Source organism: Somniosus microcephalus, unplaced genomic scaffold (genome assembly GCF_052327205.1).
Source record: "Somniosus microcephalus isolate GS21.2 unplaced genomic scaffold, FLI_Smic_1.0 scaffold627, whole genome shotgun sequence".
In the NCBI taxonomy this organism is placed as follows: Eukaryota; Metazoa; Chordata; class Chondrichthyes; order Squaliformes; family Somniosidae; genus Somniosus; species Somniosus microcephalus.
In genome coordinates this window covers 57,720-81,677 of record NW_028225814.1, presented here as the reverse complement: position 1 = coordinate 81,677, position 23,958 = coordinate 57,720, and the positions used below count along the sequence as shown (strand labels likewise).

At 47.7% G+C, this 23,958-nt stretch overlaps 1 protein-coding gene across 3 annotated transcripts in view; it reads left to right on the top strand.

Annotated features, from left to right (window-relative positions):
* LOC147081242 (NACHT, LRR and PYD domains-containing protein 3-like) overlaps positions 1-23,958 on the top strand; it is a 74,345-nt gene extending 50,387 nt beyond the window's left edge. Inside the window, exons 5-13 of one of the 3 annotated variants that reach the window (XM_085980855.1) lie at positions 10,981-12,716; positions 19,285-19,371; positions 19,513-19,683; positions 19,825-19,995; positions 20,137-20,307; positions 20,449-20,619; positions 20,761-20,931; positions 21,073-21,240; positions 21,413-23,958. In XM_085980855.1, the coding sequence (XP_085836981.1) occupies positions 10,981-12,716; positions 19,285-19,371; positions 19,513-19,683; positions 19,825-19,995; positions 20,137-20,307; positions 20,449-20,619; positions 20,761-20,931; positions 21,073-21,240; positions 21,413-21,500 (2,934 nt within the window). In that variant the 3' untranslated portion in view covers positions 21,501-23,958. The remainder of the gene's footprint in view (positions 1-10,980; positions 12,717-19,284; positions 19,372-19,512; positions 19,684-19,824; positions 19,996-20,136; positions 20,308-20,448; positions 20,620-20,760; positions 20,932-21,072; positions 21,241-21,412) is intronic. The other 2 variants (XM_085980857.1, XM_085980858.1) reach the window with 2 other exon arrangements.

Genomic DNA, 23,958 nt, shown 5'->3' with positions numbered 1-23,958 from the left:
ATTTAAAAGTCCATTTTCAATCGGTCGACCGGATATCTTCGTGTCGACCTTCTCAACCTTGGTGAAATTCCTTGCCCTCCCACACCAGGAGACACAGAAGTATCTTCTGCAGGAAGGCTATCCATATCCCGATTTTCAACGGTTTCCGGATTAGAAATCCCATCAGGAGGTAAACTGGGACGGTCATGAACATCCATCGAGGGCTGACTAATAGAAGTATAATTATCTGCAGTCGGATTGGAAATATTCGTAGTATCTGTAACAGCATCCACATTATCTGAATCATGACTATTGTTAATATCCTCAGAAGAGGGCTGGCCACCACAAGGAGCCAAGTCTTTAATTGAAACGGTACTTTCTTTCCCATCTTGGAATCGAATATGAGCATATTGGGAATTTGCCTCCAACAGCTCCACCTCCTCCACTAAAGGATCATATTTTGACAATCTAACATGGCGTCGAAGCAGCACAGGTCCCTGCATAGTAAGCCATGAAGGTACCGAATATCCCGTAGTAGATCTCCGCGGATAGTTAAAGAGCCTTTCATGGGGGGTCACAGTCGCCGTTGAAAGCAATGATCTAATGGAATGCAGGGCATCAGGCAGTACCATTTCCCACTGTGTATTCTTAAGGTTCCGGGATGTCAAAGCCAACATAACTGCCTTCCAGATCACCCCATTGTATCGTTCGCACTGCCCATTACCCTGGGGATTATACGGGGTAGTTCTGCTAGTAGAAATTCCCCGACTCTGAAGGTATTCCTTCAACTGGGAAGACATAAAAGAACTTCCCTGATCCGAAGGGATATACGCAGGCATCCCAAAGATGACAAAAAGTTGAGTCAGACATTTGATAACTGTAGCAGCTGATACATCTGCGCAAGGAAAAGCAAAAGGGAACCTTGAAAACTCATCCACAACAGTAAATATATATCAGTTTTGAGTAGTTGAAGGAAGCGGCCCCTTGAAATCGACGCTCAAACGTTCAAAAGGAGAAGTAGCCTTTATAAGATGAGCTCGTTGAGGCTTAAAGAAATTCGGTTTACACCGAGCACAGATAGAACATGATGAAGTCATCCGCTTGATGTCTTCAACTGAAAAGGGCAAATTCTTACTGCGTACGAAGTGTATCATCCTCGTAACCCCAGGATGGCATAAGGCATTGTGAAGATTAATAAGCGTATCTCCGTGAATCACAGAACAATAAGCCCTCGACAGCGCATCAGCAGCAACATTATCCTTCCCCGGACGATAAACTATATCAAAATGGTAACATGCCAACTCAATCCTCCACCTCATTTTATCATTCTTAATCTTTCCAAAATGTTTGACATCAAACATAAAGGACACTGACTTTTGATCAGTTACCAATGTAAAATGTCGCCCCGATAAATAATGTCTCCATTTACACAGTGCTTCTACTATTGCATACGCCTCTTTCTCTATTGAAGAATGCCTTTTTTCACTATTGTTCAAGGTACGTGAGAAAAAGGCCACAGGTCTTCCATTTTGGTTCAGAGTAGCCCCAATTGCAAAATCAGAAGCGTCCGTCTCAATCACAAAAGGAACCTGCTCATCAATAGAATGCACAACTGCTCCAAGGATATCCTTTTTAAAATGATCAAAACACGTCCTGGCCTCCCATGATAGAGGCTATGTCGTAACCCAAATAAGAGGCCGGATCTTCTGTGAAAAATTTGCAATCCAATTAGAATAGTAAGAAAACAGTCCAACAACTCGTTGCAAAGCCTTCCAATTAGTAGGACAAGGTAAATCAATCAATGGTCGCAGACGTTCTGGGTCTGGTTTAATCTTGTTTCCCGAGATAATGTACCCCAGTAGATTTACCTCAGTGGTCGAAAAGGTACACTTCTCTTTATTGAAAGTTAAACCAACTTTTTCCACAGCTTGAAGGAATCTTTCTAAATTAGAATCATGCTCCACCCTTGATTTGCCACACACCGTGATGTCATCTAAATATGAAAAGGTGTCAGAGAGAGAGTTATCACTTATAAAAGCATCCATTGCCTGTTGAAAACAAACAACACCATTAGTAACACCAAATGGTATTCGGCAAAACTGATACAGCTTTCCACCAGCCTCAAAGGCCGTATATGGTTGATCCTTCTTAACAATAGGAATCTGATGATAAGCACTCTTTAGGGCAATAGTGCTAAAAACCTTATACTGAGATACTTTATTGATAAGCTCATCAATCTTAGGCAAAGGGTACGCATCTAATTGAGTATACCTATTAATAGTTTGGGAATAGTCTATCACCATTCGTTTCTTATGTCTCTCGTTAGTCGTGACAACTAGGTTCAATGATTCCTTCCAATAAGAGACGTTGAACTTCAGAATTAATAAATTCTCTATCCTGACTGCTATACCTTCTTGACTTGGTAGCAATTGGCTTACAATCCGGCATCAAATTGGAAAAAAGTGATAATGGAGAAATGGGGAAAGAGGTTAATCCACAAATAGATAAAGGTGGCTTAGTCCCTCCAAATGAAAGACTGAGACTCTCGTGTAACTGAAGCACATCATGACCAATCAAAATATCCGCACAGAGATTAGGCAAAACAGATAGGCTTATATCAGTATACGTATTACCTAGAAGAATCAATTTCACAAGGCAACAACCAGCTACTTGTGAAGTGAGAGTCGTCTGAGCCATACACACCTGATAGGAAACAGGCGAAATTTTCAAATGCTTCTCCTTTGCAAACTGAAGACTTATAAAACTCTCGGTACTGCCCGTATCTATAAGGGCCTTCACTTCCAACCCATTAACTTGGGCCGTAACTATAGCTTTGTTTAGGCCATGAGCAAATGCAGCAGAAATTGATGCAATAAACGCCCTATCTAAAGGCTGAATAATCACAGAGGAGGTAATTGAACCTGATGATTTACACACACGTGCGTAATGACCTCTCTTGCCGCATTTACTACACACAGCCTCCCGAGCAGGACACTTCAGACGAGGGTGCCGGACGTTCCCACAAAAATAACACTTCTGAATCCTAGAGGCAACAGCCGCTGAAGTAGAAACTGTTTCAGAATCTAGTAAACCACTCCTATTAAGTCCACATAATTCCTTTTCATCCGGAACTGCCGAAACCACAGTCACAGGCTGATTAAAAAGAGCATAAGAATCCGAACTTCTCTGAGCCACATCCAATGTAGAAGCTTGCTCAAAAGCACTCTTAAGGTCCAAAGTCTTATTTTCTAACAACCGCTGACGAATTGATCTAGACAGTAATCCATTAATAAAAGCATCCCGTACCGATTCTTCCTTATATTCTTCAGCCGTCACGGCCTTATAATTACAGTTAACACTAAGGCACCGAAGTGTTTGTAAATAAGTATCCAAAGATTCTCCCACCTGCTGCCTACGGGCAGATAGAAGGTGACGTGCAAATACCTCATTCTTTGGTTTAACAAAAATCTTTTCCAATGTAGAAATAGCCACTTCGTAAGTTTTACAGTCCAAAATATACTTATACACATCCGGAGCAATGTAGTTGATCAGCATATTCAGCTTATTTAGAGACTCTTGATCCAACACGCCCCAAAAGTTTTTAAATGTACAACACCAATGTTTCCATTTATCATCCACTCCTGCAGAATTAGGGTCAGCATTGAATCGTTCTGGTTGAAGATATCGCTCCATTCTGACATAAAGTTAATAAATTGAAATAAAGAATAGATTTGCCTTTCTAATCTAGGCTTTATTAACTTAAAAATCCGGTAGCACATCTTCAACACCCAGTCCCAACTAAAGGCTGGAAAGAACTGAATTTAAGATGGCCACCACAAATCACATGACATCAACTACCAATGAGATTACAGCATATATCCCAAGGCAGGAAACAAACAACCAATCACAATATTTCTTACTAAACATAAAGAATAATCACCACAGGAACCATATACACACCTGGCAGGATCCTGATACACTGTGAAACTCCATACACATCTGGCAGGATCGTGATACACTGTGAAACCCCATACACACCTGGCAGGATCCTGATACACGGTGAAACCCCACACACACCAGGCAGGATCCTGATACACTGTGAAACCCCATACACACCTGGCAGGATCCTGATACAGTGTGAAACCCCATACACACCTGGCAGGATCCTGATACACTGTGAAACCCCATACACACCTGGCAGGATCCTGATACACTGTGAAACCCCATACACACCTGGCAGCATCCTGATACACTGTGAAACCCCACACACACCTGGCAGGATCCCGATACACTGTGAAACCCCACACACACCTGGCAGGATCCTGATCCACTGAAACCCCATACACACCTGGCAGGATCCTGATCCACTGAAACCCCATACACACCTGGCAGGATCCTGATACACTGTGAAACCCCATACACACCTGGCAGGATCCTGAGACACTGTGAAACCCCATACACACCTAGCAGGATCCTGATACACTGTGAAACCCCATACACACCAGGCAGGATCCCGAAACACTGTGAAACCCCATACATACCTGGCAGGACCCTGATACACTGTGAAACCCCATACACACCTGGCAGGATCCTGATACACTGTGAAACCCCATACACACCTGGCAGGATCCTGATACACTGCGAAACCCCACACACACCTGGCAGGATCCCGATACACTGTGAAACCCCATACACACCTGGCAGGATCCCGATACACTGTGAAACCCCATACACACCTGGCAGGATCCTGATACACGGTGAAACCCCATACACACCTGGCAGGATCCTGATACACTGTGAAACCCCATACACACCTGGCAGGATCCTGATACACGGTGAAACCCCATACACACCTGGCAGGATCCTGATACACGGTGAAACCCCATACACACCTGGCAGGATCCTGATACACTGTGAAACCCCATACACACCTGGCAGGATCCTGATACACGGTGAAACCCCATACACACCTGGCAGGATCCTGATACACTGTGAAACCCCATACACACCTGGCAGGATCCTGATACACTGTGAAACCCCATACACACCTGGCAGGATCCTGATACACTGTGAAACCCCATACACACCTGGCAGGATCCTGATACACTGTGAAACCCCATACACACCTGGCAGGATCCTGATACACTGTGAAACCCCGTACACACCTGGCAGGATCCTGATACACTGTGAAACCCCATACACACCTGGCAGGATCCTGATACAGTGAAACCCCATACACACCTGGCAGGATCCTGATACACTGAAACCCCATACACACCCGGCAGGATCCTGATACACTGTGAAACCCCATACACACCTGGCAGGATCCTGATACACTGTGAAACCCCATACACACCTGGCAGGATCCTGATACACTGTGAAACCCCACACACACCTGGCAGGATCCTGATACACTGTGAAACCCCATACACACCTGGCAGGATCCTAATACACTGTGAAACCCCATACTCACCTGGCAGGATCCTGATACACTGTGAAACCCCGTACACACCCGACAGGATCCTGATACACTGTGAAACCCCATACACACCTGGCAGGATCCTGATACACTGTGAAACCCCATACACACCTGGCAGGATCCCGATACACTGTGAAACCCCATACACACCTGGCAGGATCCTGACACACTGTGAAACCCCACACACACCTGGCAGGATCTCGATACACTGTGAAACCCCATACACACCTGGCAGGATCCTGATACACTGTGAAACCCCATACACACCTGGCAGGATCCTGATACACTGTGAAACCCCATACACACCTGGCAGGATCCTGATACACGGTGAAACCCCATACACACCTGGCCAGACCATTATACCGTGTGAAACGAATGCCTTTGTGCCTGATGTGGATGTTATCTCTGCCCCTGGGCAGCTATTCAGCACAAACTGTGGTCAGTGGTGGAGAATTGGGAAAAGGTTAAGCATTACCATTGTACATCACCTCATGAACATCCGATAGTGTTCGCTCTAATCTGAGAAGATGTTCAGAGTTTCACAATCAAACATTAACTGAGGAGGAACATGAGCAATAGGCCATGTTCTGGGTGATTTGAAATTGACTGTGCCGATTACCTCTGGCAGTAAAACAGACAAACTAGGCACAGAGAATCTTGTTGTACTGAAAGAACCGTCATTTCATTCAGGGGGATTTTGAATCCCAATTTAATTATTATCACAAACATATTTATAATTTTCAAAACTACATTATCGGCAACTCGTATCCAAATGAAACGATGGAGTTTAATAATAGTAACTGTTGAAATGAAGTCTGTCTTCCCTAATGTAATACTGAGTGAAGTGGGCGGTAGTTCTAGTTCTGATTCTGATCGGTTATCTGATGAGACTGTTATCTAAAAATAATATAAATGTAAAATTACTGAAAGCTGATCGCATTTTCTGAAACACAACAGGAGGATGTTTAGGGGAACAAAAGGCTACTTTGGTCCAAACCAGTCTGTCCCTGTTCGAGATGAACTCACCTTCCTCTCTTCAGCTTATCCACAGAAACACAACCAATTGTCTCTTGTCCCCAATCACACTGCCCCTTAGTGTCCTCCCTGGTAACTGGTCTCCCACTCTACTACCCTTCAGTGAGAAATATTACCCTGATTTCACACACAAACACAACCAATTGTCTCTTGTCCCCAATCACACTGCCCCTTAGTGTCCTCCCTGGTAACTGGTCTCCCACTCTATTACCCTTCAGTGAGAAATATTACCCTGATTTCACACAGAAACACAACCAATTGTCTCTTGTCCCCAATCACACTGCCCCTTAGTGTCCTCCCTGGTAACTGGTCTCCCACTCTACTACCCTTCAGTGAAAAATATTACCCTGATTTCACACAGAAACACAACCAATTGTCTCTTGTCCCCAATCACACTGCCCCTTAGTGTCCTCCCTGGTAACTGGTCTCCCACTCTACTACCCTTCAGTGAAAAATAGTACCCTGATTTCACACAGAAACACAACCAATTGTCTCTTGTCCCCAATCACACTGCCCCTTAGTGTCCTCCCTGGTAACTGGTCTCCCACTCTACTACCCTTCAGTGAAAAATATTACCCTGATTTCACACAGAAACACAACCAATTGTCTCTTGTCCCCAATCACACTGCCCCTTAGTGTCCTCCCTGGTAACTGGTCTCCCACTCTACTACCCTTCAGTGAGAAATATTACCCTGATTTCACACAGAAACACAACCAATTGTCTCTTGTCCCCAATCACACTGCCCCTTAGTGTCCTCCCTGGTAACTGGTCTCCCACTCTACTACCCTTCAGTGAAAAATATTACCCTGATTTCACACAGAAACACAACCAATTGTCTCTTGTCCCCAATCACACTGCCCCTTAGTGTCCTCCCTGGTAACTGGTCTCCCGCTCTACTACCCTTCAGTGAGAAATATTACCCTGATTTCACACAGAAACACAACCAATTGTCTCTTGTCCCCAATCACACTGCCCCTTAGTGTCCTCCCTGGTAACTGGTCTCCCACTCTACTACCCTTCAGTGAAAAATATTACCCTGATTTCACACAGAAACACAACCAATTGTCTCTTGTCCCCAATCACACTGCCCCTTAGTGTCCTCCCTGGTAACTGGTCTCCCACTCTACTACCCTTCAGTGAAAAATATTACCCTGATTTCACACAGAAACACAACCAATTGTCTCTTGTCCCCAATCACACTGCCCCTTAGTGTCCTCCCTGGTAACTGGTCTCCCACTCTACTACCCTTCAGTGAAAAATATTACCCTGATTTCACACAGAAACACAACCAATTGTCTCTTGTCCCCAATCACACTGCCCCTTAGTGTCCTCCCTGGTAACTGGTCTCCCACTCTACTACCCTTCAGTGAAAAATATTACCCTGATTTCACACAGAAATACAACCAATTGTCTCCTGTCCCCAATCACACTGCCCCTTAGTGTCCTCCCTGGTAACTGGTCTCCCACTCTACTACCCTTCAGTGAAAAATATTACCCTGATTTCCCTTCTTACTCCTGGCGAGTTAGTCAGTTTTCCCTTAATTAATTGTGTTCTTTGTCAATCTCATTCCGGCATTAAGTTTGTGACTTCGATTAGAAATTCTGATCAATTCCTGACACACAGTCATCGTATTTCCCTTTGCACTTTCACCATTTCAATAATAATATTCCTGTGATTAGAAGGGCACACAATACCTGCCCAGGGTCTGATAGACAAACGGTGGACCTTCTGTCCATTCACAGTCTGTCCCTCTCCCAGTGTACACACTAACCCAGATAACCTGCCCACGGTCTGATACAGTAACAGTGCAAGTTCTGTCCATTCACAGTCTGTCCCTCTCCCAGTGTACACACTAACCCAGATAACCTGCCCACGGTCTGATACAGTAACAGTGCAAGTTCTGTCCATTCACAGTCTGTCCCTCTCCCAGTGTACACACTAACCCAGATAACCTGCCCCTTGTCTGATACAGTAACAGTGCAAGTTCTGTCCATTCACAATCTGTCCCTCTCCCAGTGTACACACTAACCCAGATAACCTGCCCACGGTCTGATACAGTAACAGTGCAAGTTCTGTCCATTCACAGTCTGTCCCTCTCCCAGTGTACACACTAACCCAGATAACCTGCCCACGGCCTGATACAGTAACAGTGCAAGTTCTGTCCATTCACAGTCTGTCCCTCTCCCAGTGTACACACTAACCCAGATAACCTGCCCACGGTCTGATACAGTAACAGTGCAAGTTCTGTCCATTCACAGTCTGTCCCTCTCCCAGTGTACACACTAACCCAGATAACCTGCCCACGGTCTGATACAGTAACAGTGCAAGTTCTGTCCATTCACAGTCTGTCCCTCTCCCAGTGTACACACTAACCCAGATAACCTGCCCACGGTCTGATACAGTAACAGTGCAAGTTCTGTCCATTCACAGTCTGTCCCTCTCCCAGTGTACACACTAACCCAGATAACCTGCCCACTGTCTGATACAGTAACAGTGCAAGTTCTGTCCATTCACAGTCTGTCCCTCTCCCAGTGTACACACTAACCCAGATAACCTGCCCACGGTCTGATACAGTAACAGTGCAAGTTCTGTCCATTCACACTCTGTCCCTCTCCCAGTGTACACACTAACCCAGATAACCTGCCCACGGTCTGATACAGTAACAGTGCAAGTTCTGTCCATTCACAGTCTGTCCCTCTCCCAGTGTACACACTACCGCAGATAACCTGCCCACGGTCTGATACAGTAACAGTGCAAGTTCTGTCCATTCACAGTCTGTCCCTCTCCCAGTGTACACACTAACCCAGATAACCTGCCCACGGTCTGATACAGTAACAGTGCAAGTTCTGTCCATTCACAGTCTGTCCCTCTCCCAGTGTACACACTAACCCAGATAACCTGCCCACGGTCTGATACAGTAACAGTGCAAGTTCTGTCCATTCACAGTCTGTCCCTCTCCCAGTGTACACACTAACCCAGATAACCTGCCCACGGTCTGATACAGTAACAGTGCAAGTTCTGTCCATTCACAGTCTGTCCCTCTCCCAGTGTACACACTAACACAGATAACCTGCCCACGGTCTGATACAGTAACAGTGCAAGTTCTGTCCATTCACAGTCTGTCCCTCTCCCAGTGTACACACTAACACAGATAACCTGCCCACGGTCTGATACAGTAACAGTGCAAGTTCTGTCCATTCACAGTCTGTCCCTCTCCCAGTGTACACACTAACCCAGATAACCAGCCCACGGTCTGATACAGTAACAGTGCAAGTTCTGTCCATTCACAGTCTGTCCCTCTCCCAGTGTACACACTAACCCAGATAACCTGCCCACGGTCTGATACAGTAACAGTGCAAGTTCTGTCCATTCACAGTCTGTCCCTCTCCCAGTGTACACACTAACCTAGATAACCTGCCCACGGTCTGATACAGTAACAGTGCAAGTTCTGTCCATTCACAGTCTGTCCCTCTCCCAGTGTACACACTAACCCAGATAACCTGCCCACGGTCTGATACAGTAACAGTGCAAGTTCTGTCCATTCACAGTCTGTCCCTCTCCCAGTGTACACACTAACCCAGATAACCTGCCCACGGTCTGATACAGTAACAGTGCAAGTTCTGTCCATTCACAGTCTGTCCCTCTCCCAGTGTACACACTAACCTAGATAACCTGCCCACGGTCTGATACAGTAACAGTGCAAGTTCTGTCCATTCACAGTCTGTCCCTCTCCCAGTGTACACACTAACCCAGATAACCTGCCCACGGTCTGATACAGTAACAGTGCAAGTTCTGTCCATTCACAGTCTGTCCCTCTCCCAGTGTACACACTAACACAGATAACCAGCCCACGGTCTGATACAGTAACAGTGCAAGTTCTGTCCATTCACAGTCTGTCCCTCTCCCAGTGTACACACTAACACAGATAACCTGCCCACGGTCTGATACAGTAACAGTGCAAGTTCTGTCCATTCACAGTCTGTCCCTCTCCCAGTGTACACACTAACACAGATAACCTGCCCACGGTCTGATACACTAACGGCGGGTCTTCTGCACATTGTCCCTCTCGGTGAGCGATCAATCCCGTTTTCCATTGCTTCAGAAGGGAATCACCACTGACGGTTTCAGAGTTTGATCCAGTAGAACTTCTACTGTCATATAAACAGGATCATGTGTGGATTTGTAATGTGATTTCTAAAGCACAGCGCAGGCCGGAGAGTATTAACCATCAGAGGGAAAATATCACCTTCATTGAAACCTCCATGTTCAGTGAATATTAGAATCAAGTGAGGATTTGAAACTTTTCTCGACCATTGTTCACTTTAAGCGAGGTTTCCATTAACTGAGATTTAATTTCTACACGCACGTCTATTGAAGCTGTGAATTAAACCGTGCAATATTTTACTGAACATTCAATGTTATTGAGAAGTTGTTTTTGTCAATACAACTAACATTGAAACCACTTTCTGTCTGTTCTAATTGAAGATGTTCAGCAGAAACACAAGGAAACACTCCGGGTACAAACTGAAACACAGAGTGAACACGATCCTAATAAAGGAGAAGGTTAAGATTTTCCAGCTGGTTGATCGATACGCTGAGCTAACGATCATTTCTACTGTTCGAGATCGGACACTTGTAGAACATGAACTGCTGGCAAGAGGCCGAGACCATGAAGAGTGGAGAAAACAACATCTCCGGGGAGTGCTGGAAAAAATCCGAACTGATCAATTGTTCCACAGCAGTTTTTCCCAGAGAGAATCCAAATCTGGGAGTTCAGGAGCAGTGAGCGGAGTCCCTGGGATTGGAAAAACAACAATGGTACAAAAGATTGTTCATGACTGGGCCACTGGGAAAATATACCCACACTTTCAATTTGTTTTCAGCTTTAAATTCCGGGATTTGAACGCTATTAACTGTAAAATAAACCTGTGGAATCTGATACTCATTTTCTATCCTTACTTGAGGAATATTCTGGGAGAGCTCTGGAAGAACCCAGAGGGATTGCTGTTTATATTCGATGGTTTGGATGAATTCAAGGACCGGATCGATTTTGCTGACAATCGGAGAAATACTGAACCTCAGCACATGTGCACGGATCCCGAATACCGATGTAGAGTGTCTGACATTGTGTACAGTTTAATACAGCACAAGCTGCTCCCAGGATGTTCAGTGCTAGTGACCAGCCGCCCCACTGCATTACATTTATTGGAAAAGGCTGAGATCAGTGTCTGGGCTGAAATCCTGGGATTTGTTGGTGAAGAACGGAAGGAATATTTCAACAAGTTTTTTGAAGATCAGACGGTGGCAGCAGCTGTTTTCAAACACGTGGAGGAGAACGAGATCCTGTACACAATGTGCTACAACCCTTCCTACTGCTGGATCCTCGGTCTGTCACTGGGCCCCTTCTTTACACAAAGAGACAGGAATCAGCTGCGAGTTCCCAAGACCATCACCCAACTATATTCCTACTATATTTACAACATTCTGAAAAACCATGGCCGAGAGATTGAAAGCCCCCGTGACGTGTTACTGAAGCTTGGTGAGATGGCCTTCACAGGAGTCTCCGAGAAGAAGATTGTGTTTGGAAATGGAGATTTGATCAAGTACAATCTACAACCTTCCCAGTTCCTGTCTGGGTTCATGATGGAACTTTTGGAGAGAGATGAATCTGCCCAGACCGTGGTGTACACATTCCCACACCTCACCATCCAAGAGTTTGTAGCCGCACTCGCACAATTCCTGACTCCAGATTCTGGGGACATCCTGAAACTCCTCGGAGAATCCCACAGCAAGGAAGATGGGCGATTTGAGATATTTCTCCGTTTTGTTGCTGGTCTCTCCTCCCCACGGGCAGCTCGGCCCCTGGAGGAGTTTCTGGGTCCATTTCTTCATCAAACCACCTGCCGAGTGATTGACTGGGTGAAGGAGAAGATTGAAGGACAGATTGGGAACACAGGGAGTGAAACTGGTAAAAGGGACCTCCTGAACACATTCCACTACCTGTTTGAGTCTCAGAATAAAGGACTGGCTCAGACCACAGTGGGATCTGTGGAAACACTTACATTTCGTGAATTGACATTGACCCCGATTGACTGTGCGGTCCTGTCTCACGTCATTGGACTCTGTGATTCAATAAAAGACCTCGATCTAGGAGGCTGCTCCATTCAGTGTGAAGGATTCCAGCGGCTGGGACCTGTACTGCACAAATGCCGGGTGTTGAGGTAACTGTTTATTTGTCTCTAACTGTTGGGTGAATTGTAGAACAGTCACGGATTGTGTTGTTGCTCCGTAATGTAGGGAAACAAACAGTTCCGTTAAACCAGGGAGAAGCGGATTCAACACAAATATGACCAATAATAAGAGGATCGGTCAGTAATTCCCTAAGGACTGGAGAATCTAAAATGGATCCTTGTGAACAAGTAGGGATTTTACAGTCTTTATCGGATCAGCAGATACAGGTCACTGAGAGTCTGATAATTTAATTACAATAAATCACGTTTAATAAGGCTGGACAGGTAAACATATAAAATATAATCCGGCAGTAAAGATAAAATTAATTTAAAATGTTTTCCACATCCACCATTTCAACTAGAAAGAGGAGAGAAACCCGAGTTTAAATCACTAACAGTTCGATATTTACTCCAATACCGTGCAGAGTGTGTCCTGTCGAGGGGGTAGTTTCCTGGATTGGGAATATTGGGGAATCGGGAATTCTTTCAGCTGTAAATGTTTACAATTATTCACAGTCCTGAACATTGAGTAAAGATTGATATTCAGGATCTTAAACCTGCCGGTGAAAAGGTTCCAATCTAACCGGAGTACAGACACACACCGGCCAGCGGTGGGGCCTCGCACACAGCGGGCGGCTCCTGGGTAAACCGGGGGCAGTGAACCCGGTAATTCCCCATAATCCACCCCGTGTGTGAGGCCCCGCTCGGGGAGGGAACTTCAAAAATTCCCCAAAAACTGCCGGGCCAGTTACCCCAAAATAAATGTAGAGCCAGTTTAATAATGGAAATAAAGTGAGAGACTCCCCTCCCCTATAAACTAGGAGCACAGGGACATTTAAAACTTGTAACGGGACAGAATAAACTCTCTTGCTGCTATTGACAAACATTCACTATAAGCCCTCTGACTCCCACAGCTACCTGGAATACACTTCCTCCCACCTCGCTTCCTGTAAGGACGCTGGCCCATTCTCCCAGTTTTTCTGATGATGCCACATTCCATCCAGTGCTTCCGACGTGTCTTCCTTTTCCCTCAACCGAGGATTCCCCTCTACCGTGGTTGACGCGGCTCTTGACCGTGTCTGTTCTGTTTCCCACACTTCTGCTCTCACCCCTGCCCCTCCCTCCCAGAACCACGATAGGTTCCCCTTGTCTTCACCTTTCACCCCACCAGCCTCCACATTTAATCTCTCCTGTCTTCCACCCTATCACAGACCTTCCCTTTTGTTCTGTCCTCCGCTCCCCCCACCTTTCCCGGCCCCGACACTTGCTTAAACATCTGTTACATCTGTAACTTGTTCCAGTTCTGACGAGGGGTCCTTGTCCTGAAACATTAACTCTGTTTCTCTCTCTCTAGATGCTGCCTGACCTGCTGGGTATTTCCAGCATTTCCTGTTTTTATTTCAGAATAAATTCTCCTTGTTATATAAAATCCTGGGGGGCGGATTTTACAGCAGCAGTGAGCGTTTCACAATATAACTCACCCAGAGTTATTGTACAGATTAATATAATGCACAGAGTAGAAAGCACAGGGAATCACCGCTTTATCATTTAATTCTGGGAAATTCGACCGATTCCCATAAAATCCGGGATTTAAGGAGCAGCAGAACTGAGACAAGTTTCTCCAAACATGACGAGGCCGGTCACTGAGCTCCAGGAGGGTAATTCTGATCATCAGGGAATGAGACCGGACTGAGGGACATTTAAAGGCTCCACACAGACAGCACTTTATTTAATAAATACATTAACGGACAGTCCCTGAATATATGGGCAGTTGGACAGAGTGAGATACATTCCCAGTGAGGGGGGAATTTCGCAGGGGTCAGCGGGCGCGATCAGTGGCGGGTCGGGTGGGAAAATGGATTTTTCCCCAGTGGGTCGGGACCCCGTTGTCAACCCGCCACCACGTGCCTTTCCCAAATGTCGGGTCTGTCAGAGCAGAGCAGACCCGACACGTAGCGGCGGGGGAGGCAATTCAGGTCATTATAACCTTGTTAACAGAGGATTACAGTAACAACTATTTTCAGCTCGCCTTCAGAGTTTACATAGAAACATAGAAGATAGGAGCAGGAGTCGGCCAATCGGCCCCTCGAGCCTGCTCTGCCATTCAATGCGATCATGGCTGATCATCCAAATTCAGTACCCGGTCCCTGCTTTCTCCCCATACCCCTTGATCCCTTTAGCCTTAAGAAATATATCCAACTCCTCCTTGAATATCACAGAAATCACAGAAACCCCACAGTGCAGATAGAGGCCATTTCGGCCCATCGAGCCTGCACCGACACATATCCCACCCGATCCCCGTAATCCCTACACCAACACATATCCCACCCTATCCCTGTAACCCCACGTATTTAATCCCCCTAACACTAAGGGTCAATTTATCATAGCCAATCAACCTAACTCGCGCATCTTTGGACTGTGGGAGGAAACCGGAGCACCCGGAGGAAACCCACGCAAACACGGGGAGAATGTGCAAACTCCACACAGACAGTCGCCCGAGGCTGGATTCGAACTCGGGTCCCTGGCGCTGTGAGGCAACAGTGCTAACCACTATGCCACCGTTTATTGGCCTCTGCTGCCCTCTGTGGTGGAGAATTCCACAGGTTCACCACTCTCTGGGTGAAGAAATTCCTCCTCATTTCTGTGCTAAAAGGTCTACCCCTTATCCTTTAGACTGTGACCCCTGGTTCTGGACTCCCCCGCCATCGGGAACATCCTTCCTGCATCTAGTCTGTCTAGTCCGGTTAGAATTTTATACGTTTCAATGAGATCCCCTCTCATTCTTCTAAACTCCAGCGAGTACAAGCCCAATCGACCCAATCTCTCTTCATACGTCATTCCTGCCATCCCAGGTATCAGCCTGGTGAATCTTCGCTGCACTCCTTCCATGGCAAGAAAATCCTTCCTCAGATAAGGCGACCAAAACTGCACACAATACTCAAGGTGCGGTCTCACCAAGGCCCTGTACAACTGCAGCAAGACCTCCTTGTTCCTGTACTCAAACCCTCTCGCTACGAAGGCCAACATACCATTTGCCGCCTTAACCGCCTGCTGTACCTGCATGCTTACCTTCAGCGACTGGTGCACAAGGACACCCAGGTCTCATTGCACTTCCCCTTCTCCCAATCTATTGCCATTCAGATAATAATCTGCCTTCCTGTTTTTGACACCAAAGTGGATAACCTCACATTTATCCACGTTGTATTGCATCTGCCATGCTTCTGCCCAATCACCCAACCTGTCCAAATCATCCTGGAGTTTCTCGGCATCCTCCTCACAGCACACACGCCCACCCAGCTTTGTGTCATCTGCAAATTTGGAGATATTACATCTAGTTCCCTTGTCTAGATCATTAATATATATTGTGAATAGCTGGGGTCCATGGACCGATCCCTGCGATACCCCACTAGTCACTGCCTGCCTCTCAGAAAAAGACCCGTTTATTCCAACTCTTTGCTTTCTATCTACCAACCAGTTCTCTATCCAAGTCAATACCTTGCCCCCAATCCCATGTGCCTTAACTTTACACGCTAATCTCTTATGTGGGACCTTATCGAAAGCCTTCTGAAAGTCCAAATACACCACATCCACTGGTTCTCCGTTATCTATTTTACTAGTTACATCCTCAAAAAATTCCAGTAGATTATTCAAGCACGATTTACCTTTTGTAAATCCATGTTGACTTTGTCCGATCCTGTCACTGTTTTCCAAGTGCTCTGCTATTACATCTTTTATAATGGACTCTAGCATTTTCCTCACTACCGATGTCAGGCTTACCGATGTAATTCCCTGTTTTCTCTCTACCACCTTTTTTGAACAGTGGGGTAACATTAGCTACCCTCCAATCCATGGGTACTGTTCCAGATTCCATCAAATGTTGGCAGATGATCAGCAATGCATCTACTATTTCTGGGGCCACTTCCTTAAGTACCCTAGGATGTAGATTATCAGGCCCTGGGGATTTATCGGCCTTCAATCCCATCAATTTCCCTAACACCATTTCCCTACAAATACTGATTTCTTTCAGTTCCTCCCTTTCATCAGACCCTATGTTCCTGTGGTCCACGCTGCTCGGGGATCACGTCAGGTAACCAGGGCGGGATTTGAAAGGCCATGGAATCATTTCATTACTTGACAGCTGGAAATGTGCTATAAAAGCTCCCATCTCACAGCTGTTCACTTTCCAAGCTCAGAAGCTGTTGCTTACTGCATTTGGAAGACAGATTGAGCTTCATGCAGGTTGCAAGTGTTTGGAGCAAACTCTCTATCCAGTGTCACCTCATTGGAACAACCTCTCTCACCATTAACAGATTGCTTCTGACATCTCAAGTTCACCTGCCATCTATTACACCAGCATGGGTCTGGTTTATACTGTCTCACCTTGGGCTTCAGAGTCTCACCACGATCAGCCCCAACACCAGCAGCACCAGGGACACCAGCAGCACCAACAGCAACACCAACCTTCTCCACAACTCCTGATGCTGCACCGCACAGAGGGCATCAACACCCGGCCACATTGCTGACCGGGTCACCAGAGATGGCCTCACCATGGCCAGAATTTCTTCACTTGGTGCTGCTCGCCCTGGATGACACATGATGTGCCAGGTTAACACCAGCCCACACCAACAACACAAAGCATCCCTACAATGTCCAAATCATTCCTGTCACACTCATCAGCATTGCGGGGGCTACCGTTATGTCTCACCATTCACTGCAACTCACTAAGCCACTTCCAAACATGTACACAAATCTTTCAAAGAACGGAAAGTGTTGAAAATAAAGATTTCAATGTTTGACACCACATTAACAGAAACTTCACATGAACATTGGCTAAAACACACAATTGCCTATCCTTGTGTGTTGTTAGTTGGTATGATTGGACTAGGATGAGGGTGAGAGTGAGGGGTGGCTCGTGAGATGGGGATGTGATAATATAGATAGAGAGGAATGGGTGGAGGTGCAAGGTAAGTTGGTGAGAGTAAGGATGTTCAGGAGTAGGGTGGGGAAGGCAGAGTGATGGGGATGTGATAATAGAGAGAGATGGGGGGAGGTGCAGGGTAAGTTGGTGAGAGTAAGGATGTTCAGGAGTAGGGTGGGGAAGGCAGAGTGATGGGGATGTGATGAGAGGCACAGCCGGATGAGGTTAAGTGAGGCTTTGCAGTAACGTTTTGTGATCTACTGAGATCATTGAAAGGTTTGTGTCACTGCAGGCTGGTCCTCCCGATGACATCCCTTCTTGAGCCCCACGGTGCAATGTGCACCCAGGCTGTGTTGGTCTCTTCCGCTCCTTGGAAGAGACGAGAACCTCCCTGCGGGCTGTGGCTCCCTCCATAATCATCTAGAGGGAGTTCTGGGAGAGCCTGGGTGCAGCCGAGCTCCTCTGTGCTGATGTCAGTGTTTGTAGAACCTCAATACTGTAGAACACAGAGCACAATGGGCAAAGTCAATGTGTGTCATCAAACCCGCTTCCCCCAATTCCCCAGAGTGAGGCCGCGACCCCCGACCCCGGACACACCCGACCCGCCACCGACCCTCCACCGACCCCCGACCCTCCGCCGGCCCCACCCGATCCTCCGCCGACCCCAGCCCCGCCCGACCCTCCGGCGACCTGACCCGGCCCCGCCCGACCCTCCGCCGGCCCAACCCCGGCCCTGCCCGACCCTCCGCCGGCCCGACCCTGCCCCGGGCCCCGCCCGACCCTCCGCCGGCCCGACCCTGCCCCGGGCCCCGCCCGACCCTCCACTGTCCCCGGCCCGACCCTGGCCCCGCCCAACCCCGGCCCCACCCGATCCTCCGCCGACCCCAGCCCCGCCCGACCCTCCGGCGACCTGATCCGGCCCCGCCCGACCCTCCGCCCGACCCTGCCCCGGGCCCCGCCCGACCCTCCGCCCGACCCTGCCCCGGGCCCCGCCCGACCCTCCGCCCGACCCGGGCCCCGCCCGACCCTCCGCCCGACCCTCCGCCGGCCCCGCCCGACCCTCCGCCCGACCCTCCGCCGGCCCCGCCCGACCCTGCCCCGGCCCCGCCCGACCCTCCGCTGTCCCCGGCCCGACCCTGGCCCCGCCCAACCCCGGCCCTGCCCGACCCTCCGCCGGCCCGACCCTCCGCCCGACCCTGCCCAACCCTCTGCCGACCCTCCGCCGGCCCCGCCTGACCCTGCCCCAGCCCGGCCCCGCCCGACCCTCTGCCGGCCCCGGCCCGACCCTGCCCCCGCCCGACCCCGGCCCCGCCCGACCCTCTGCCGACCCCGGCCCCGAAACTCCCAACCCTCCCCCGACCCCGGCCGCACCCAACACCAACCCCACCCTGACCCCCGCCCGACCCTCCACCGGCCCCCGCCCGACCCTCCCCCGACCCAGGCCCCCGCCCGACCCTCCCCCGACCCAGGCCCCCGCCCGACCCTCCACCAGCCCCAGCCCCGCCGACCGTTGCCGACGGGGAAAAGCGGGTGATTAATTTCCTGAAGTACTTTCAGTGATTGCTGTAATATCCCAGAGAGAAAAGTATATCAGATCTGGACTTTGATTCAGTTTGTTTCTCTCTCTCTGTTTCTTTTTAGTCTGAATGGCAATAAACTGGGAGATTCAGGAGTGAAACCAGTGTCTGCGGCTCTGAGGAACCCGGACTGTAAAATAGAGAGACTGGGGTAAGTACCAGACTGTGTGAGATTGTGTTTATAATAACTGGATGTCTGACACTGAACATTATTATTAGTATCAGTAATAGTGTTATTAATAAACTCTGGGGATTGACTCTGATTCCTGTTATTTCTCTCTCTGATCCCCAGGCTGGGTCGTGTCGGTCTCACAGATTCTTGTGTCGAGGATCTCGCCTCCGCTCTCAGTACAAACCGCTCACTGACGGATCTGAGCCTGAGTCATAATAAACTGGGAGATTCAGGAGTGAAACTATTGTCTGTGGCTCTGAGGAACCCGGACTGTAAAATACAGAAACTGGAGTAAGTACCAGACTGTGTGAGATTGTGTTTATAATAACTGGATGTCTGACACTGAACATTATTATTAGTATCAGTAATAGTGTTATTAATAAACTCTGGGGATTGACTCTGATTCCTGTTATTTCTCTCTCTGATCCCCAGTCTGTGTGTTAACGGTCTCACAGATTCTTGTGCCGAGGATCTCGCCTCCGCTCTCAGTACAAACCGCTCACTGACGGATCTGAGCCTGAGTTATAATAAACTGGGAGATTCAGGAGTGAAACTACTGTCTGTGGCTCTGAGGAACCCGGACTGTAAAATACAGAGACTGGGGTAAGTACCAGACTCTGTGAGATTGTGTTTATAATAACTGGATGTCTGACACTGAACATTATTATTAGTATCAGTAATAGTGTTATTAATAAACTCTGGGGATTGACTCTGATTCCTGTTATTTCTCTCTCTGATCCCCAGGCTGGGTCGTGTCGGTCTCACAGATTCTTGTGCCGAGGATCTCGCCTCCGCTCTCAGTACAAACCGCTCACTGACGGATCTGGACCTGGGTTATAATGAACTGGGAGATTCAGGAGTGAAACTATTGTCTGTGGCTCTGAGGAACCCGGACTGTAAAATACAGAGACTGGGGTAAGTACCAGACTGTGTGAGATTGTGTTTATAATAACTGGATGTCTGACACTGAACATTATTATTAGTATCAGTAATAGTGTTATTAATAAACTCTGGGGATTGACTCTGATTCCTGTTATTTCTCTCTCTGATCCCCAGGCTATGGTCTGTCGGTCTCACAGATTCTTGTGTCGAGGATCTCTCCTCCGCTCTCAGTACAAACCGCTCACTGACGGATCTGAGCCTGAGTCATAATAAACTGGGAGATTCAGGAGTGAAACTACTGTCTGTGGCTCTGAGGAACCCGGACTGTAAAATACAGACACTGGGGTAAGTACCAGACTGTGTGAGATTGTGTTTATAATAACTGGATGTCTGACACTGAACATTATTATTAGTATCAGTAATAGTGTTATTAATAAACTCTGGGGATTGACTCTGATTCCTGTTATTTCTCTCTCTGATCCCCAGGCTGGGTGGTGTCGGTCTCACAGATTCTTGTGTCGAGGATCTCGCCTCCGCTCTCAGTACAAACCGCTCACTGACGGATCTGAACCTGAGTCATAATAAACTGGGAGATTCAGGAGTGAAACTACTGTCTGTGGCTCTGAGGAACCCGGACTGTAAAATACAGAGACTGGAGTAAGTACCAGACTGTGTGAGATTGTGTTTATAATAACTGGATGTCTGACACTGAACATTATTATTAGTATCAGTAATAGTGTTATTAATAAACTCTGGGGATTGACTCTGATTCCTGTTATTTCTCTCTCTGATCCCCAGTCTATGGAGAGTCGGTCTCACAGATTCTTGTGCCGAGGATCTCGCCTCCACTCTCAGTACAAACCGCTCACTGAGGAATCTGGACCTGGGATCAAACTCCTTCACAGACCAATCTGTCCCTGCTCTCCGCCGCCTCATACTGACCTGCAGGAGTCTGGAGCGGATCTGGTGAGTGTTTGTGTTAATGTTTAATGTAATAAATAAAATATCAATGGGATTCAGTCACTTTTCTGGGTAATATTTGTCTGTAATTATTATTGAAATATTACCCCCAGTCTCGCGGTTATTTACACTGTTGTTCAATCTGTTTATTTCCTGTTTAATCTTTAATCTGTTTCAGGCTGAGGGGGAATCAGTTCAGTTCATCCGGAAAAAAACAGCTGGAGTTACGTCGGGGAACAAGACGCGGACTGAGTGTGGAAGTGTGAACAGTCCAAGTGATGACCTCACTGCTCCCATTGTGTGACCATTCGAAGTGATGACATCACTGCTCCCATTGTGTGAACAGTCCAAGTGATGACCTCACTGCTCCCATTGTGTGAACAGTCCAAGTGATGACCTCACTGCTCCCATTGTGTGACCATTCCAAGTGATGACCTCACTGCTCCCATTGTGTGACCATTCCAAGTGATGACCTCACTGCTCCCATTGTGTGACCATTCCAAGTGATGACCTCACTGCTCCCATTGTGTGACCATTCCAAGTGATGACCTCACTGCTCCCATTGTGTGACCATTCGAAGTGATGACATCACTGCTCCCATTGTGTGACCATTCCAAGTGATGACCTCACTGCTCCCATTGTGTGAACAGTCCAAGTGATGACCTCACTGCTCCCATTGTGTGACCATTCCAAGTGATGACCTCACTGCTCCCATTGTGTGACCATTCCAAGTGATGACGTCACTGCTCCCATTGTGTGAACATTGCAAGTGATGACCTCACTGCTCTCATTGTGTGACCATTCCAAGTGATGACCTCACTGCTCCCATTGTCTGAACATTCCAAGTGATGACCTCACTGCTCCCATTGTGTGACCATTCCAAGTGATGACCTCACTGCTCCCATTGTGTGAACAGTCCACGTGATGACCTCACTGCTCCCATTGTGTGACCATTCCAAGTGATGACCTCACTGCTCCCATTGTGTGACCATTCCAAGTGATGACCTCACTGCTCCCGTTGTGTGACCATTCCAAGTGATGACCTCACTGCTCCCATTGTGTGACCATTCCAAGTGATGACCTCACTGCTCCCATTGTGTGACCATTCCAAGTGATGACCTCACTGCTCCCATTGTGTGACCATTCCAAGTGATGACCTCACTGCTCCCATTGTGTGACCATTCCAAGTGTTGACCTCACTGCTCCCATTGTGTGACCAGTCCAAGTGATGACCTCACTGCTCCCATTGTGTGACCATTCCAAGTGATGACCTCACTGCTCCCATTGTGTGACCATGCCAAGTGATGACCTCACTGCTCCCATTGTGTGACCATTCCAAGTGATGACCTCGCTGCTCCCATTGTGTGAACAGTTCAAGTGATGACCTCACTGCTCCCATTGTGTGACCATTCCAAGTGATGACCTCACTGCTCCCATTGTGTGAACAGTCCAAGTGATGACCTCACTGCTCCCATTGTGTGACCATTCCAAGTGATGACCTCACTGCTCCCATTGTGTGAACAGTCCAAGTGATGTCACTGCTCCCATTGTGTGACCATTCCAAGTGATGACCTCACTGCTCCCATTGTGTAACCATTCCAAGTGATGACCTCACTGCTCCCATTGTGTGACCATTCCAAGTGATGACCTCACTGCTCCCATTGTGTGACCATTCCAAGTGATGACCTCACTGCTCCCATTGTGTGACCATGCCAAGTGATGACCTCACTGCTCCCATTGTGTGAACATTCCAAGTGATGACCTCACTGCTCCCATTGTGTGACCATTCCAAGTGATGACCTCACTGCTCCCATTGTGTGACCATTCCAAGTGATGACCTCACTGCTCCCATTGTGTGACCATTCCAAGTGATGACCTCACTGCTCCCATTGTGTGACCATTCCAAGTGATGACCTCACTGCTCCCATTGTGTGACCATTCCAAGTGATGACCTCACTGCTCCCATTGTGTGACCATTCCAAGTGATGACCTCACTGCTCCCATTGTGTGACCATTCCAAGTGATGACCTCACTGCTCCCATTGTGTGACCATTCCAAGTGATGACCTCACTGCTCCCATTGTGTGACCATTCCAAGTGATGACCTCACTGCTCCCATTGTGTGACCATTCCAAGTGATGACCTCACTGCTCCCATTGTGTGACCATTCCAAGTGATGACCTCACTGCTCCCATTGTGTGACCATTCCAAGTGATGACCTCACTGCTCCCATTGTGTGACCATTCCAAGTGATGACCTCACTGCTCCCATTGTGTGACCATTCCAAGTGATGACCTCACTGCTCCCATTGTGTGACCATTCCAAGTGATGACCTCACTGCTCCCATTGTGTGACCATTCCAAGTGATGACCTCACTGCTCCCATTGTGTGACCAGTCCAAGTGATGACCTCACTGCTCCCATTGTGTGACCATTCCAAGTGATTGTGGTAAACCACTTTTATCGTTCACTATCGTTACACTATAGTTATCACTGTTATATCGTTACTCTATGGTTATCACTGGTCACACTGTTGTATCACTATACGAGGTCGCCTCTTGTCACGCTGATATACCTGGGCTGACCACTGCTGACTCCGCCCATGACTCCACCTACCTGCCCAGGTATAAAGGTAGTCGACTGGCTGGCATTCCTCCTTGTATCCGATCACCCACGAGGGTGGGCTCTGTTATTTAGCCAATAAAAACCTATAGTTACTTTCCTAA